General features: G+C 40.0%; 2 protein-coding genes across 2 annotated transcripts; both read right to left on the bottom strand.

Moving 5' to 3' along the window:
- Positions 1–1,941: 1,941 nt before the first annotated feature.
- LOC115591880 (chloride channel CLIC-like protein 1) lies at positions 1,942–9,238 on the bottom strand. The gene is made up of 10 exons (XM_030434269.1): positions 8,736–9,238; positions 8,483–8,584; positions 7,946–8,056; positions 7,495–7,716; positions 7,182–7,322; positions 7,008–7,107; positions 6,365–6,462; positions 6,017–6,163; positions 5,385–5,924; positions 1,942–3,475 (listed from the first exon to the last, which is right to left on the bottom strand). Exons 1-10 carry the CDS (start codon positions 8,865–8,867, stop codon positions 3,389–3,391), a joined length of 1,680 nt encoding a protein of 559 aa, XP_030290129.1. The 5' UTR covers positions 8,868–9,238; the 3' UTR covers positions 1,942–3,388.
- Positions 9,239–10,611: 1,373 nt separating this feature from the next.
- Positions 10,612–17,829, bottom strand: ftsj3 (FtsJ RNA 2'-O-methyltransferase 3). The gene is made up of 21 exons (XM_030434259.1): positions 17,634–17,829; positions 17,387–17,492; positions 16,754–16,800; positions 16,395–16,474; positions 16,159–16,258; positions 15,741–15,935; positions 15,522–15,637; positions 15,313–15,417; positions 15,006–15,106; positions 14,793–14,879; positions 14,546–14,686; positions 13,919–14,054; positions 13,597–13,790; positions 13,383–13,497; positions 13,162–13,243; positions 12,854–13,007; positions 12,636–12,730; positions 12,069–12,171; positions 11,593–11,776; positions 11,381–11,475; positions 10,612–11,259 (listed from the first exon to the last, which is right to left on the bottom strand). The coding sequence occupies exons 1-21, from the start codon at positions 17,698–17,700 to the stop codon at positions 11,004–11,006; spliced, it is 2,559 nt and encodes an 852-aa protein (XP_030290119.1). The 5' UTR covers positions 17,701–17,829; the 3' UTR covers positions 10,612–11,003.
- Between the last annotated feature and the right edge of the window lie 258 nt (positions 17,830–18,087).

Below are 18,087 nucleotides of genomic sequence, written 5' to 3'. Positions count from 1 at the left end.
GGGGGAATATAGGGGATGTCATATCCATGAGTAACACACCCTTTAAGAATGGACAAAGTATTATGAGTAGGGTGGGGAAGTTTGTTTACATTAAATAAAATAAAATAAAAATAAAACGTGTGGTATTCAGATTAAATTCTGCAACCTCTGCTTAATTCAGTAATAAAGTAGAGATCCAACATGCCCCTACCCCTAGGTCACTATTTATGCAGCCCAGGCCCACGAAAGTAGTAAGAGTAAGTTTGCCATGTTTGAGCTACAGAAGATCCTGACTTTCTTTTTAATCTTCCTACTCTTGGAGGAAGAGGAGAAGCGGCTCCGTCGACACCGCCGGTTTATCTTCGCCAGATCCTCCCAGTGGCATTGGCAGGTAGTGGCACCGCAGTGGCAACCTGTGGCATGTCCGTGGCATCTCCTGGCACTCGCTCGGCAGTACAGAAATGCAAGAATAATATAAACACAGGGAATTTTTTATATATATAGTACAATAAGTACAATATTTTAAATTCACATTTATGATATGGAACATTAATATATATTTAGATAATATTAAGAAGTGCAAAACAAAGAGAGTGTGCAAAACTTTGTAAATTAAAATGTGTAAACAAGTAGAGATGCCACGGACATGCCACAGGTTGCCGCAGACTGCCACTGCGGTGCCACTACCTGCTGATGCCACTGGGAGGACCTCGGTGCCGCTGCCAATAGGCGATATGAGGGGGGATGCCGTCCCCCTTGTTAGCAAAATTACCAAAAAGCATCCCCCTTGTTAACCTGTCATCACTCTCCATCCCCTAGTAGCAGACAGTGTGTTACAAATCACAACCGGCCGCAATCAGCTCCGGCGCACAGTGAAGTCACGCCGGGCACGACTTCTTTCCCCACAACAGATGAGTCCTGTGATTTTCAGGTTGGTATCATTAAGTTTGACCATTTAAAACAGGGGGAACACATCCTGACAGCTTGAAATATAACTGTTAGATACTGTTCCCCCTTTGTTCGATATGAAAGGAGGGGAGCGAACTTCTTGTGAACGCGCGCTCCCTTCGCCCTTTGGACCATTTGGGAAGATACTTTAAACTCTGGATGTGGAGGATGTCGAGGACGTGTACATGTTCACGTTCATGACAATTGGAACGATCGCTTTGGGATTTGGAATCTTTATGCAATATTGGAAAATGAGAAAGATCGCTACTGAGCAGACCAGTGCGAGGGCGGACAACGCCAATACTCGGAGTGCTGTGGTCGGGATACGCTCTGACATCTTAACAATCCGCGAGTTCGTGATACAGATGCGAGTTGATGTAGCCACCAATCGGGAGGACATGGCGAAGCTAACAGCGATGAAAGCTGCAGAGGAGACTGATGAATAATATAAAAATGCATTAAAGGGCTCTTACACCATCCCAACACCATCTCAACGAATACTAAATACACTGGACTTTTGCTCTCTGTCGATTGGACATTCTGACTTTGTGGCAAGCCTGGCTATAAGATGAGGCCATAAGATGAGACTGTTGTTCACTCATGATGGACTAATATGGACACATGTGCAGACACACATGTAATCTATATGTACTGTCTAGAGCTTGAATTCAGCTCTGTATGCTACTGCTGTAATATGTTTTGTCAAAGGTCATAACAAAAGAAAAAAAGAGAAGAAAGGAAAAAGTAAATTGCAAAAGACAAGAAAAGATCAGGATGAAGATTTTATCCTGTGGTTAATGGGGGCGGGACTTGATAAGCTTTGGCTTCTCCCGCTTTTCCCTTTCGGCCATGTGTGTTGTATTATTTGAACAATGATGAAATGTGATGTTTATGAATTGACATGCCCGAAATAAATAAATAAATAACAAAAATAAATAAGCAGGGCATTCATAACATGTATCCCAGAGCAAAGCTGACGAGAAGCTTCATGCTGGTCCAGAAACAACAAATTCATTATAACAACATTTTATTTCCCATTGAGAATTATAAACAATTAAAGTGACAAAACATAATTTGCTCCCAGAGCCCACTTAATGTTTTATTTCTGGCACACCTCTTAGAACTTTTGCAATAAAACTGTAAAAAAGTTTAAAACTGTGATAAACACGTATTTTGCCATATTTGCGAAAATATACTGAAGTATAGACAACATGGATACTCTTAAATACCGCAGAACTCTCCAGAGACCAGAGTCAAGACAACATTCACGGGACGTTATTTGACCCCCCTGCCACCCTTTTGATTTGTTGAGTAACATTTCATTACAGCCATTTTTAAAAATCTGCAGCTGCAAACCATTTACTATTTTACTTCATGATGCTTCAGCACATCATCATGGTGTTACAGGAGAAAGTATACAGTAGGTGGATCAATAAACATCAAAAGTCAATGTTGTTGTACAGATGTGTGCAAAAAATTTAAGTAAAACAGACTGAAGGAACCTTGAAAAGAAGTGGTGAGGTATTTTTGGTTTAAGAGGTTGCTTATGTCAACTTTATAAAGTTGATATAGCAAACACTTTTAGCAAACAGTTTCTTATTTACACATCCAGCAGGCATGAAGCAACATTATACTCATTTGAAGTCTTGTTTCTGGCCACCGGATGAAGAAAAGCTCCAATGAAAGTCCATTATTTTCATATGTCAGCAGTTTTGTGACAGAATCTTCTTACTTCACTTTTTTATTGATTTAGAATCAATGATAATGTCAGGTAAAGATTGGTTTATGAATTTAATGAAACTCACTGATTACTCCCTCCTTCCACTGTGCCAAAACAATGATGTCAGCAATCCTGTCAAGCTTTGTACACAAGTTTTTTTCTCCTTCCAAAAAACAAAAAAAAAGAAGTGACAGTGCCGTTCAGGAATACTGACTTCAGCATCAACACAACCAGGCCTTTACATACAAACCACAAATAGCTAGAAAAATATTTTATTACAAAAAAACAGAATTAAGAAAATGTTTATTTTTATCCCTTATAAATTACAAAATCCAAATGTATATTTCATTTAAAATTGAAACCAGCACTTATGTGCTCATTATGATAAAACCTCAATCAGTGTTATAAGTGTAAAACTAGGAAAACCTAGTTTATAAGCCCATGATTCTTGCCCATAGTTAGGACACACCAGACCAGGTAAACAATAGTGTTTTTAAAATATACATTTCCAGTTTCACTGAAACCTGATTTAGCCTGGCCGCTGTGCAGCCGACTGAGCTAAAAATCAGCATGAAAACAAAACAGTAGGCTCACCGCACAGCAGCAAGATAACGTTAGCTGGAGACACTTTTAACTACTTGATCATTAACTGTCTGAGGCATCATTTGTCTCCGTAGTCCAACAAAAAGCAACACACACAGATGAGGCTTTTCTTCCTGCTTTGACAGATGCAGAAGTCGTCTACTCCCCCAAAACTGGAGATGATTCCTGAACGGGAACTCCGACAGTTTCCACCTCTGTCCTGTCTTCTGCTGAGGCTGGATGGTCCTGCATTGAGATGGTGTACATCAGAAACATATAACACAAACACACTTAGGCTATACGCTATTTATTTGCATGTTAATACAATAAGCAAATATTACATTCATAAACCAAAGTATAAAATATTTAGATTTAGGGATATTTACACCAATAAAACTTTAATAACTACTAAGGGTGTCACGATTTCGATTTTAAATCGAAACTTCGAATTAAAAAATGGGATCTCGATGCTGTCACGCCGCCATGTCACGTCCGGTCGGCTTGCCGAGCGGAAAAAAACACACCCGTGTTGAAGTGCTGCGATTCAACCTCCTCGTCTAACACTGCTACTAGCTAAGCCAGTAGCTATTAGCTACAGCCAGCCAAACGATAGCATGGTGTTACACCATTCCTGTTCAGCTACCGGACCGTGGTCGGGAAGCACAGGGGAGATGATTTCCTCCAGCGAAGTTTGTGTTTACCTTCGGGGTGAACCCCTTTCACGTGTTAAGCTGGTCGTGAAATACTACAAGGGAGCTTTGCTGTATCTAGCCGTCGCCTTTATTCACAGCCAAACTGCAAACTATACTGTACACTTTATTGCTGTCGCTACTACTGCTTCCTCTCTCAACATTTACTTTGTCAACAAAAAAGCCACAGCTTGCAAGCTATGCAGAAACTAGATAGCAGGTTATTTTGTTTAAGTTTCCAATTGACTGAAGATATGTTATTGTTACATTATGTTGTTAATAAATGTTTTAAACTTGACAATGTGGTGTGGTACATTGCGAACAAAGGTCAGAAATTATATTGCATAATAGTCTAGTCTAACAATGGCATAGCAACCTGTGCTTTAAAAAAAATAAATGTAAAAATCGAGAATCGAATCGAATCGAATCATGACCTTAGAATCGAAAATGTAATTGAATCGAGGATTTGGAGAATCGTGACACCCCTACTAACTACATGTCATCTGAATAACTGACATAATAAAAGGGATTTAGGAATTAAGAATATGTCTGTGTTGTATCCCAAAATTGTGACTTTAAATCCCTGACTCAGTTCAGTATAAAAAGAGAGAGATGCTACAAACCTTCAAATGGTAATAAAAATGTGACCTGAATCCATTCATATGCTGTTGAATTTAACTTCTGTATTGTTGTGACACAACTTGATTCTAAGGGAAAGTATCAGTTTCTCACAAATGTCACATTAATAACCATGACTAGACAATTATTTTATGGTTAGAGACAAGATAAATATGGTAGCTATAATGTATTTCAAATCATAGATCAATATCATCATTAACCTTGATAATCACTTACATTTAGTTAATAAGTGTTAATTATTTAAGGGCTAAAACTAACATTTTTATCATTGATTTATTTGTCAGTTACTTCCACAGTTAATCAAATATAAATGTCAAAAAGTTCTACTTGCTTCTTTTGTCCAACCAACCAGTTCAAATCTAAAAGACTTTTCATTTACTATCATAAATGATGAAGAAAAGCAGAAATTCCATACAATATGGGCATTCATGGTTGAAAAACTTGAAAGATGAATCAATTATCCAAATAGTTGGCAACTAATTTTTTCTCACACAACTATTGATCGACTGATTGACGCAGCTCTATTCATATATTTGCCTGCATATACGACATACAGTACATACAACGCTACAAAATGTGTCCACTGGTAAGTGGCTTTACACACTCACAAGCATGGAAAAACACTGGATAAATCAGACTTAATATTTGATACTTCTTTACCAATTTATGTGAATATCCATCATCCCATTATTGCTTGAGGCAAGCTGAAGCATTAAAACATAACAAATAGGGTACTTTAAAGGGTAAATCACAGTTAAAAAGCACTGTTAACAAGAAGCACAAGAATTAGGTAGATTTAGTGTTCATGCTTTTTAAAAAGAACTCACCTGAACGTCTGTCTTTGAAGGCTGCCTTTCCGCTTGCTGAGATTGATGTTCTGCACAGTCTCTGCTGGAGTCATCTTTAGAAAGGGTTTCCTTTTCTTTCGGAAGTTTAGTCTCTGGTTGAGATGGATCAGATTCAGTGGGTTTAGTCTGTGACTGGGCTGTGTTAGCATCAACACTGCTAGCATTTGCTTCTGCTGACTCAGAGAGATTCTGCTCTGCCTCCAACTGCTGAGCATCCGTCTCATCCGCACTGTAAGGAGCCTCCGCAGTGTGCAGTGTCTCTACAACCACCTTGGCCGGCTGCTCCCTGGGTCTGTTGGGCCGCCTCTGACGCACCCGGTTCCTGTTTAATCGGTCACCAATGGCTCTGGGCCTCGGCAACTGCTGTGGTGCGTCCCCTGCTTCTAGGTGGTTACAGTCCTCAATCGCCTGAAGGTTCGGTTGCTGCAGCTGTGGAGGAGGTGGATCCCTTTGAGGGCGGCGGAAAGGAGCCATGATGCCATATTGGAAGGCTGCCTGCACACCTCCGTACATGAATACCTGTAGAGGAGTCAAATAAATATATTAGTATTGAGAAACTCTGTCTGATTTTATTTATTTGCATGTGTGGAATTTTTGTCACGGCTCCTTACCACAAGCATGAGCATTATTGTGAGGAAAACTGGGATCTGCCAGGTAACGGGTAGATCTTTGAGGAGGGCTCGAAGAAAATCACTGATTCCCTCGCCAATGTGCTTCAGCGGCTCTGTGAGGAAGGTTACGATGGTAACCGAGAGAGCCTAAACAGAGAAGGTTGACTAAAATGTAACTTTGTTTGTGCCAAGTCCAATCCCACAGACATTCAAAACTATTGCCACTTTAAACACAGGAAGAGTGTTGATGTTGAGCAGGAACAAATTTTCATTGCAACAAAATGCTTCATTCTGTATCCTCAACTCAATAACCAAAGCATCATAGTCGTAGTCTTAGTCCTAACCTACCTTGGTTGGAGGTACCAACAGGATCGGGTTGACAAAGATGGCTTCATAGTATTTCTTGCAAGGATCATCTTTAAGAGTAATGGTGCTTCTAAAAAACTCTGTGAGAAAAGAACCAAAAACAGATGTAGCCAAGAAAGCAACTGAATAGAGTTTGCATAAAAACTTGCTTCAAAACTTTGGTATCACTGTATGCAAGTAAGACAATCTTCAAGAAGAGAAAAAAACAATATTTGAATCATTTTGTCAATGTTTTAGCCCATCTAACTACATTGTGGTGCTAGTACCAATAAAGTAATTGTATAATATAATGAGTAACAATAAACACAAGCATCATCATATTCTTTACATCATTGTTGTGGAGTCTAATCACTGAGAGTTTGTCTGGAAGGCTGAACCAAGTCTAGAAATACACTCAAGTTGCTGTAATCAATATTTTCATAATAAGGAGGACGAACAACATCACTGTATCAAATTTAAAGGTGTAGATATGTCAGTTTTATGTTTCCAACTAGCTTCCACTGTCCACTGTGGCAAAAAAGTCAGTTATTACATGTTCTAGTATTTTGTTATGGGTTCAGAAAAGTCTCCTGCTTCTTAAGTGTATGAATTTGATGATATGTTTGATATATTCAAACTGGCTCACCCTTCAAGTTATCAGTCCAATCAAATTTTTTCAATCCACTGCATTTTTCACCAATGTCATCCATCTGCGCCATTTTGTTTTGGTGTTCGGCAAAGGCAGTCTGAAAAAAAAAAGGAATAGCATTACAAAAAAAAAAAAAAAGAACAGCAAAACGGCGGCTCTGCTTTTCTTTACCTTGTACAGGTAGAACCAGTTCCAGATAATACTGACGAAGAAGCACGCACCAAACAGTCTGCCAAACTGCATGAACCAGGACGCCTTTGACCACAGCTCGGTGCATATGATGGCCACTATGATCAGAACACACAGCCCAACCTGGAACACAGACAGAGAGAACAGAGTACAACTTGGCTGGTTGCTTGGATAGCCAGTTAGACTGTAAATGTATCGTTAAAAACATAAACAGTCCCACATAAAACAGCTGTGTTTTGTAGAAAATGTTAGGCACATGACTGAGGTATCTTGAAGTAATGCAATTTCAGCTTACTTTCAACACGACGTCAAGCTCCACGCCGAAGGTGTCTTCAAAACGCCACTTCCATGCCTCATAATTATGTGGTCTGAGATCCACCAGTATGTTACTGACAGCATTGTCCACAGCCCCTGTTCTACAGCTATCTTCACCCTCCAGGATCATCTCAATCTCAGTCATGGATTGTCTGGACAGCTTGATTTTGGCATCATAGAAGACGTCTGTGGAGTCAGTGGGCTGGGAAGAAATGGGGACGTGTTTAAATATTAATACCTCGTTTTCTACTGTATTGTGTTAAGTGCACATGAGAACTGGCTTGATACTGAACCAGAAATCTGTTTGAATAATTTTAAACAGAGCTTGAAACTTCAGCAAATTTACGCCCCATGATGATTGCATGATAATGCATCTAAGATTAGAAAATATATATTCAATGCCACATAACACGTGTGAAATGACCACATACCACACCAACTCTTTGTATTTCCTTCAGGAGTCTGCTCAGGAATCGCCTGAACACTGGAGTGCATGTAGGCTGCTGTGAAGCGAGCTTGATTTTCTTCTCTTGTTCTTCAATCTGAATGAAAGAAAAGCACAATACTTTACAGGTTTTCTCATTGCATATACTTATTTTGAGATATCTTACAGTTCGTGACCAAGGAGACCGGGATGGAGATGTGAGCATGTAGTGACCGGTGGCATTTATTGTTTACTAAATCTTTTTCCTTTTTCTTTCTCTTAGGCTTTTCGAGTGTAGACAGCTGTTCTTATTTGATGCCTCTCTGATGTTTGAACAGAAAAATGTCCTAAATAAAGTTGTAAATGTCTGCAGGAAAATGACAAACACAGAAAAATAACTGTCGGTATATTGACATGACAGTCAATTCACTGTGACAGCTCCCCCCAAAAAACTGTGGTATAACTCTACATACACTGTATTCCTGTGATTGCTCTCCACAGAAAGGCTTAAAATAAAGGGTTCGTAAACCCTTTGACTGCTGACCTGCTTCTGTAGAGACTCCACCTTCTGGTCACACGGTGTCTGCTGGCTGGGGTCCTGAGTATGCTCTCTTCTTTTGGTTGGCACATTGTTATAGTTTGTTGGCTGCGCACACACACACACACACACACACACACACACACACACACACACAAATTAACTGTCACAACAGAAACAGCCACATGGCCTCGGAGAAGTCAAGGTGAAAGCAATGTTAGCAGAAAAAAAAAAAAAAAGACATTGAACATCACCCAACCTCTGCAGGTTTCCTCATTGTTTTGGTGCTTTGGTCGTAGTTGAGCATATCATAAGGGTCTATCCAGTCGTCTTCTACCTGCTGGCCCATGGCTGCCACTGACAGACTGCATACCAGGACAATGAGGAGCATCCTGGCACGGAGAGGAGGGTACTCCACCGTCCAGTGGGCAAGGTAGCTGTAGCTAGCAGGATCGGTAAATTCAGGAACACGAAAGTGAAAGCAGGATCAGGTAGAAAACGGTAGTTTCAGCTAAGTTGACTAAGTTAGCTAAACAATGTTAAATAAACAGGTAATGGTAGCTTCTTTGATCCTCTCAGACACATTGACTCAGAACTGGTACTGTAGATATCTCAATACGGTAATGCCACAACAAATACGAGGATTAAATCAAACTTTATACTCAAAATACACGGGATAGCTCTGCATTAAAATCAAGCTAGCACAAGATCGAGCCGCTTTCCGTACAACTCCTTGACGCGCAACCATATTACGTACGTCGCAAAGGCTCATGGGAAATGTCGTTTTTAAAGATAATACTCAACGCCGAATGATTTTAGCCAATTTTAGTCGCAAAGTCTCAAATTCAGTTTAGATTGAACTTTTACCTACTCTAAGAATGATTTGTTGTGGTAGAACAACTATTTCTTATCTTATTAAGGACATGCACAGGTGCAAAGGAGAACAATTATTTTAATAAATTGATTAAATACAAAATAACTACAAAATTAAAATGGTGACAAGCAAGTCCCACCATTCAAAATTAAAGTACAAAGATACAAAATGTAATTTAAAGTATTTAAAGTCAATTTGTTACCAATGTCATGAAGAAATATTTCAATGGTTAAGAAGAATTAATTATATCAGTGTTTTTTTAATTATTATTTTAGCTGATTCCTTACAGTGTAACTAGCATTTTAATGTTGAAACACGCCAGTCTGATTTATACAATCATTACAACACTCAGAATGTTGTTTAAACCATAAAGGTGGCTGTGTAGAGCAATCCTGTAAATATTAACCAAGTAAACACAATCAGTAACAAAGATTTGTGATCTCTCCTGATGAATTCTTCTCCAAAACTACATTGTGCACTTTTAATCTGAAAAGTAAGTATAAAACTATAGCTGTCAAATAGTAGTAATATAATGCCAGGCTAACACATTGCATAATAAACAAATAAAATACAATGTACAATGCCACCACTGGTATTAAGTTTGCAACCCATAGTCAGCCAAGTCAACTGATGGTATAAATTTACTGACTACAGTATTTATTAGACAAGGAGATTGAAAAAAACAATGAGGTTTAGTGTCAATGATTCATAATTACCATCACATGATACGATGCACCTCAAATAACACAAGATTAGAAAATCATTTTATAATGTGAAGGTTGCTCCACATTTAAGGCGCGTGGAACAGGGATGTCCCTTTCACCTTCAGTTTGTTTTTTTCTTTACTTAAATTCAAAAGAGACGCAATCACATTATTGTATTCCAAGATTATAATAAACCACCATGGCCTTCATGCTGGTACGAGTCTACAAAATTTTAATTGTTTTAAGACCCAATCCAATTGAATTCATGGTAGAAATTATTCTGCAACCTGACAAGAAAAGACAATCTACATCTGGACACCGAATGCCGTTCATTAAGACTAAGATCTCTGGTCCCACACAGTAGCTACTATAATTCATTGTTCATTCTCTTCTCTACACATTAAGTGACTTCAGTGATGTAATTTGACTCATACTGACCAGATACTACCAGCACAGATCATAATAAAAAAGTCAATATCATTTATTAGGAAATTAAGCATCTGAAAAACAAACCCACATTTCTTTAAATCAACGGAAAAACAGAATGATTCAACAACTTGTTAAAACAAAACATTTATTGTAAAGATGTGTATATAATATTTACAATATTAATACCAACAATTCCAAAGAACCCATTTGTTATTATGTTTAACTTGTTTTACTGTGATTTACAGTTCAGTGAAGCTGCTCCATTCATGGAGCTCCAGGGCAAATAATCTGCATCTTCAGAAAGACGTTCACAGAACACCAGCATTTAAATACCCCTATATCTCAAGTGTCCAGGAGCTGAAGGAACCGCAGCAAAGGTTGCTAAAAAGAGGGGCTTCACTTTCATCGGCTTCTCTGTACAAGAAGCCCAAATTGTGGCAGGAATCTGAGCTCACAAAGCTCCATAACTGGAACATAAGACCAGGCATGGTTAGAAAGGCAAGCTAGTTCAAATTTGTCTTCATTTCCGTCCTTTACCACTCTTCATCCCTCCTTTGCCACCCTTTGACTTTCCTCCCTTTCCTTTGCCACCTTTTCCTTTAGTGCGTTGTTCTTTCCTCTGCATTCCCCGCATGTCTTTCTTCATGCGACTGTCCACCACTTTAAAGGCTCCCTTGACGCCGGCGGGACGTCTCACCTTCTTGCCGGCTCCTTTTTTGCTCACAACGTATGTTACTTCTCTCTTCTCCTTCCCAATGCCAGCTTTCTTGTAGATACTGACAAGATGGGGTGAAAAAGATGAGATGAAATGATTGAAATTTAAAACAAATAGCCAGTATGATGTAGTGGTTGGTTTTCATGGAGCCATAAACTGATGTGGGGTGTTTGATGTCATACCTCTTCAACTGAGACATCTTCTCTTTCTCAGAGATGTCCACTGTATTGACAACAGCTTCTGCTTTCTTCTTAGCCTGCTCCATCTTCTTCAGCATCTGGAGAAGTCACAGATAAACAGATTAAGATCTACAGAAATATTTCCAACAGATCCAATGATTTCAATCTCATCTCCAAGATTCTTCCATTAACTGTTGCACAGTTAATAATCTTACCCTCCTCTTCTTCCTGGCCTTGGCCTCAGCGACTCGTTTGATGGGCCGGGCATCGATCTCCTTCCATTTTTGTTTGTACTCCTCCACCATCTCCTTGGTGACCGGCACCGGCTTCTTCCTGTGTTTCCGCTCGTCGTCCAGGAACCACTCCGGTACCTCCCACGCCTCCTCCGAGCTAGCAAACCTGCATAGGCGTACAATCTGATTGCTCAACAGGTACATAATACATTTTTGCTTCATAAAAAATTAAATCTAGTATTTTTACTAACGTGGGGTTTACAAAACATCATTCTGTTCCTGACAGAGATCACATTGACCAAATACTTTGTCATTGACATTCTGATGTTTTGAAGTTTAGAACACTGAGGGCGATCTAGTGTAACTTAAACTAATTCACAAAAAACACTGTAAAAAAACAACAACACATGTATCAATTGCTTTGTATAACTTTGAAACAACTTGACAAACACACACACCTGTGGAAGGAGCCGTCCATCAGGTCCCTGGCTCTCTTTTTAGACGTGGCGATCTCACAGCCCAGGGCGAGGCCTTCTGCATCCAGGATCCTGGCTTTCTTACCTGAGGAGCACAGAACCAACAAACGTCCACAAAGTCACACAAAAACATAAAGCTGAAGCACTTTAACTTACTGCAACAGTTGATTCTCATCTTGGTTACTTATGTGAATTAGTTTGCATTAATAAATTAAGCCAGATAAGTTTATTTTCAAATGATTGAAAATGCATTTTATATGCCTGGTTTCTCAGACACAAGTTATAAATACTGGACAGACTGATCACCTTTTAAACCACAATGCGTTTTTTTCATCTTCTCTTTATCTGCTCATCCCAAATACCATGCTGCTCTTAAGTACAACTTTTGTTCATCCATGTCTGTGTTTACCCTTCTCTACTACAGTGAGAAGTTGTAAAAATCACTGCATAATCATAATACAATTCATTCATTCTCTTGTGTTTTATGTTCAACAACTTTCAACAGGGATCACCAGCTAAACACCTGAAATAACTGTTTTTCATACTCACTTGTGCTTTCTACAGGAACAACTTGGAGGTCATCTTCATTGTCAGCTCCTGACTTTCCACCAATCCCCTTGGCCTGCTTCATCCTGGTTATCTCCCTGAAACAAGCACCACAATATTGATTATTCATAGTTTAGCTGTCAATAGCATGAAAAAAAATGCATTATTAATATTTTGAACAAAAAAAACAGCAAAGAAAGCCACAGTAAACTAGGTTTTACTTCTCATCATCGCTGCTGTCATCAGAGTCGCTGTCACCCTCCTCTATAGCTTCCTGTGCAGGTGCCGCCTTTTCTTCTTCCGGCGGAGCAGCCTTCTCCTCCTCCTCCTCCTCCTCCTGCGCCTTCTCTTCAGCTTTCCTCTTTTTACCTTTGCCTGTAAAACATCCACATTTGTCATTATTTTGTCTCAGATTCATAAGAGCTACTATCCCCCCTTTTAAAAGTGATATTCAACACTTGTTCGTCACAGTGAATCAAGGAAATCTATTTTGTGTGAATAAATGGATGAGAAACAGGAAACTGTTTACCTGTTTGTTTGCTCTGAAGCCACTCTGTCTGTTGGAGCTCGCATTCTGCATCTCCCTCCAGGTCGATCTCAGAAAAGATGTCCTGCCGAAGGATGGCGGGGTTAAAGGTCAAAGGTTGCACAGATATCAACTCATCTGCAATTATGATCAATGAGGGAGCATCAGTGATGACGTGAACGAAATGTGTAGATATTACATAATTAGAGCACAAGTGGACAAACCTTGCTGAACCACAGGTTCGTCTCTCGCTCCTTCTTCACATCCTTTCCCTCCAGTTCCACCAGCAGGCCACTTCCCTGCCCTTCATCCTCCTCCTCCTCTTCAGCAAACTTTACTCTGGAAAACACAAATAATAAAATAAATACAAAAATGAAAACCTGAATAAGTGAACCAGTATGAAATGCAGGGATGTATTTGGTCAGAACAGCCGCTTACTTCTTCTTTGGTGCTTTCTTCTCCAGCTCTTTCTGCCTCTGCTCCACCTCCTCCATGTCATCGTCATCTAAATCAGAAGCAAGGGACATTTTATCTGCCTCATCATCGTCTTCCTCAGACAGGTGGAGGTCATCGTCTCCTTCAACCAGGTCGTCCGCTATCTGCATGTCACCCTTGGTTAGATCAGCCAGCGCCTGATGGAGAGAGGAACAGTAAATCAAGACTGGTAAACATTTCAACTGACAATATTTGCACAAAACAGACATACATCTACATATAAAGATTATATCACACCAGCCCAAAGTGTTTCTACGATTTTCACCTTTTGCTTATTGATGGTGCTGAGGGAGAACATGGATGAGTCGTTGGTATCTGCAATGGAGACGCCAGGCAGGTCCATCTTCAGCTCCACCCTCTCTCTCTGCTTCCTCCGCTCCTTCAGCAGCTTCCTCTTCTTCCTGATGGAACGCAACAGTGAGACAAACTTTGGTTACTTAAGAAATGTCTAGGGCTGGGACGACAACAGTTACTACGTTACTTTTGTTTGGTCATGTAACGTTAAATTAATCGTTAGATTAGTTGACTAATCAAAAAAAAAAATTATCGTTAGATTAATCGTTTGAAAAATAATCGTTTGGGACAGCTCTAGAAATGTCAAACGGAGAGTTCCAAGTTCATATTTTTCCTCAAAAGCCACATCAATGGGCAACAGGTTGACAAGAGGCTCGTTCAATCAGCAACAATACTTAACCTTGTCTGTTTATAAGAAACTACACTGATATTCTTCAACATGACCATCAGAAGTGTTCGAGGAAATTCAGAATGAAGTAGGAAAAAGAAAATAGGCAAATCTGTAATCTTTGGAATTTAGTAGGCATTATAACAAAATCAACAAACAAGAAAAATAAAATATGACATAAAATCCGGAGTAGAAAGAAAACAGTCGTACCGTTTGAGCTCAGCCACCTCCTCAGCTTTCAGCTCGGCTAGTTTCTTCTCCATCTCTTCTTCCTCGTTCTCCTCCTCCTCCTCCTCGTTTTTCTTCTTGTCTGGTTCTTCCTCATCAGCCGCTTCTTCATCAGAACTTAAACTGAAAAAACAAAAGAGGAGTCTCTTTAATTAGCTGCCTGGGAAAAAGAAAACAAAAGGAGTATCTCAGTAGCTTTTTTTTATATATATGTATTAGAAGAGTTTACTTGATGTCATTGTCAAGCTGTTTGGCCTCCGTCTTTAGTTTTTTGGCAAGATACTTCCTCAGCTTGGATCTCCAGTTCAGCAGCAGGCTGCAAATGTGATGGAGCAAAGAAGAACAGACATTCCTTAGTCACTAATACTGTACAGTATTTATTACCAGTGCTTTCATTTATTTACTGATGTACAAACCTCGGCAGTGAGCAGTAGAAACTTACCGGAGCTCTTTGCGGCCCAATACTTTGATGTCACGACAGCACTCCTTAATCTCTTCACTGGTGGCTGGGTGAGACTCCAGATCATCGTTGTCAAAGGTGATCTAAATGAAGAAAAGAGAGTGAGAGCAATACAGGAACGCTTTTCCACAGCTTGATATCTGCACAATGTACAGTGGACTGTGACCCTGTAATTCCTCAGCATCTTTCTCCTGCAGCTGCAATTTATATCCAACTTAATGAAATGGTTAAAAAATGTGCGAACTTCCAGCATCCATCTTAGACAAGTTAAATAGCACAGAGTTCTCACCGCGCTGGCTTTGCCCAGGAAGTCAATAGCGTTGTCAGCTTTCAGAAACGTCGTCACTGTGAAGCTGTGGTAAAGTGTCATGTCACCATCTGTGTATCCCTCCGCCTGTGACAAGATAGCAGCAGCTCGGTCAATGATGCATAATATATCTGGAGTCAAACGTTAACTCCATACTGCTAAACTAATATTTAATCACACAGTGTACGTGCCTTTGCTTTTTTGGCAGGCATCAGGTCCCTCACAGTTTTCGCCTGCACCTCCACCTCTTTGAACGCATGTTTAGGGTCAAAGAACTTACTGTCGATTTTGTCGGGGGCAAGGTAGCCTAATAAAAAACAAACAAAAAATATGGTTCAGATGTATGTAGATTGTAGACATGCAGACATTTTTCTACTCATCACAAACAGCAGTCTGTCGCTGCCACTGACCCTGACAGATGACGAAGATCTCGGCAGACTCATTCCTGGATGCCTGTGGCTTGGTGGCCTGCACCTTCTTGAAGAACTGCTGGAAGATCCAAAGCAGTGGCTGGTAGTCTTTGGAGCGGAAGACCTTGGTGACAAAGGTGCCACCTTTGTTCAGGAAGTCACAGGCCAACTTCAGGGCCATGAGGGTCAAATGAGCTGGAGGTGAAGCAGGGAACAAAGCGAGACGGTGAGACGGAGACATTAAGACAGATTCCCCTCATGTCTACACAGGGATGTGAGACAGAAACACACTTGATGAAATAATGGTAAAGAAACATTTATTTTCCTATCAAACTACATACATTCAAATGCTGTGCTAAAACGTTGTGTGTGCTTTAAATGTCTATTGTTTTGTAACCTTTGTTTCAGCGGCACCCACCTTGTGAGAAGGCGTCATGTTGCCAGTTGGCTCCCACATTTGGGGCTCCGTCGTTTAACACAACATCGACCTTCCAAGTCTGCAGTTCCTTTCGCAAAGCCTGTATATAAGACGGTATCTCACTTAACAAATCCTTGATAAGAACCATCTTACTATTTGTCATTAATGAGACCATCATATCAGTTATTCTGCAGCCAGGACAATGAGGTCTGTTTTCCTCCAGTGTGGCGCCTCACCGTTCTGCATTTGTCAGTGGTGATGTCTTCTTGCAGCGTTACCACGTTGGGGATGGGCTTGATGGGCACGAGGTCAACACCTGACAGGACGGGAGTAAACACTCTTTTAAAAACTTTTCAGCCATCAAGATTAGATGCATTTGAAAATTGGGCTATTTCAAAACCACCCAACCACACAAAAATTACCAAATTTAAAAGCAGGGCTACAGATGAACTTTTTACTTACTTAAACTGGTGCACCATACTTTTCTTTTAGGTGTACCCAATGATACATTTTAATCTAAGATCTTAACAAATTATGTAAATGATTGTTAATAGCAAGAATTTAAAAAAAAAAAAGGGGGGGGGGGTAGACTCACCAATAATGAGACTCGATACAGGCATAAACTTGGACGCCACCTGCAACCTGAAAGGAGATTTTGAATCATGAGTGTTTTCATTCCACAGCACATATTTCACTCATCTGTCTCAGAGCATTTGGTTATTTAACCTATTAAATTTGTGATGTATGCTTCATGTCCGAGATGATGAAATGTTTGTCGTGCAAAACCAACATTTAAACCTGATGTTTCCATGGACTAAACGTTTGCTCGGGTAAAGAAGAGCTGAGCAGAGTGGCCAAGTCAGGGAAAATATTGAAATTACAGTTTAGTTTAGTCCCAGGTTGACATTGTATCAGTCCAGGCAGAAAGGGGAAGAAAAACCTCTGACGATCCAGCCCACTGCTGAAGGTTTACATAGTAGCAACCATGTAACCAAATTATTAATGAGGTGCAGAGGACACAAATACACACTACAGTATCCCATGAGGTACAAGTGTGTAAACAAGTGTTTAGATCAACAGAGGTGTACAGTTTGACCTGATACCAGGTTTACAAGAAGTCCGTTTGGTAGTACTTCTAACACACTCCCCAGTATCAGTACTGCAGGAGTGCTTTCAACCCTTGACCCAATGTAATTATCATCTGATGGGGTATTGACAGGCAGCTCACCATCCTCCAGGAGCAGCACACAAGTCGACCAGAGCTCTGGCTTTTTGTAGAAATTGAAATTTACGATTGAGCTGGATGAGTTTGAAGGATGAACGAGATCGATAACCTGAAAAGACAAGATGTTATTAGACAGCTGACATTAGAAATATTCTGGTGTTAACCGAGTGAGCTAGCAGTCCTGCTAATGCTAATATCTACCTCAGTGCATACAGTCTCACAGCTATCTTTTCTACGGGCGGTACGCTACCTGTTTCTTTGGCCAGGTGGTAGAATTTGTCTTTTCGGGTCTTTCCAACTTTGAGCTTCTTCCCCATGTTTGTCGCTGCGGGTTTACACTTTTACTCTAACACAGAAATATCACACTCTTCCAACTTAAAGCACTCAAACGTCCATGGAAACAACACGTGTGGCTGTACCGGCGCACATATTCAACGTCACACAGCAAGTGTTTCTTCTTCTGCAGATCTATTTCCGGTGTTTGTGGAACACTTCCGCCACCTGCTGCCTGCGCCACAGAATACAATCAATGGAAACATCACTTCAATTTGGCAACATTTTGAGAGATCAATGTGAAAAAATATGTAGTAAGTAAAATGTATGTAATGTGAGTTGTACTCGAGTATCAAACTATTTTCTGGAAATGTATGTACGTTAACAGTTACAATGTAGTTTGTAGACGACATTCAAACTAAGAATTTTAA

This window comes from Sparus aurata, chromosome 11, assembly GCF_900880675.1.
Source record: "Sparus aurata chromosome 11, fSpaAur1.1, whole genome shotgun sequence".
Lineage (NCBI taxonomy): Eukaryota > Metazoa > Chordata > Actinopteri > Spariformes > Sparidae > Sparus > Sparus aurata.
Note: the sequence above shows the minus strand (reverse complement) of the source record. Positions and strands in the feature narration are given on the sequence as shown.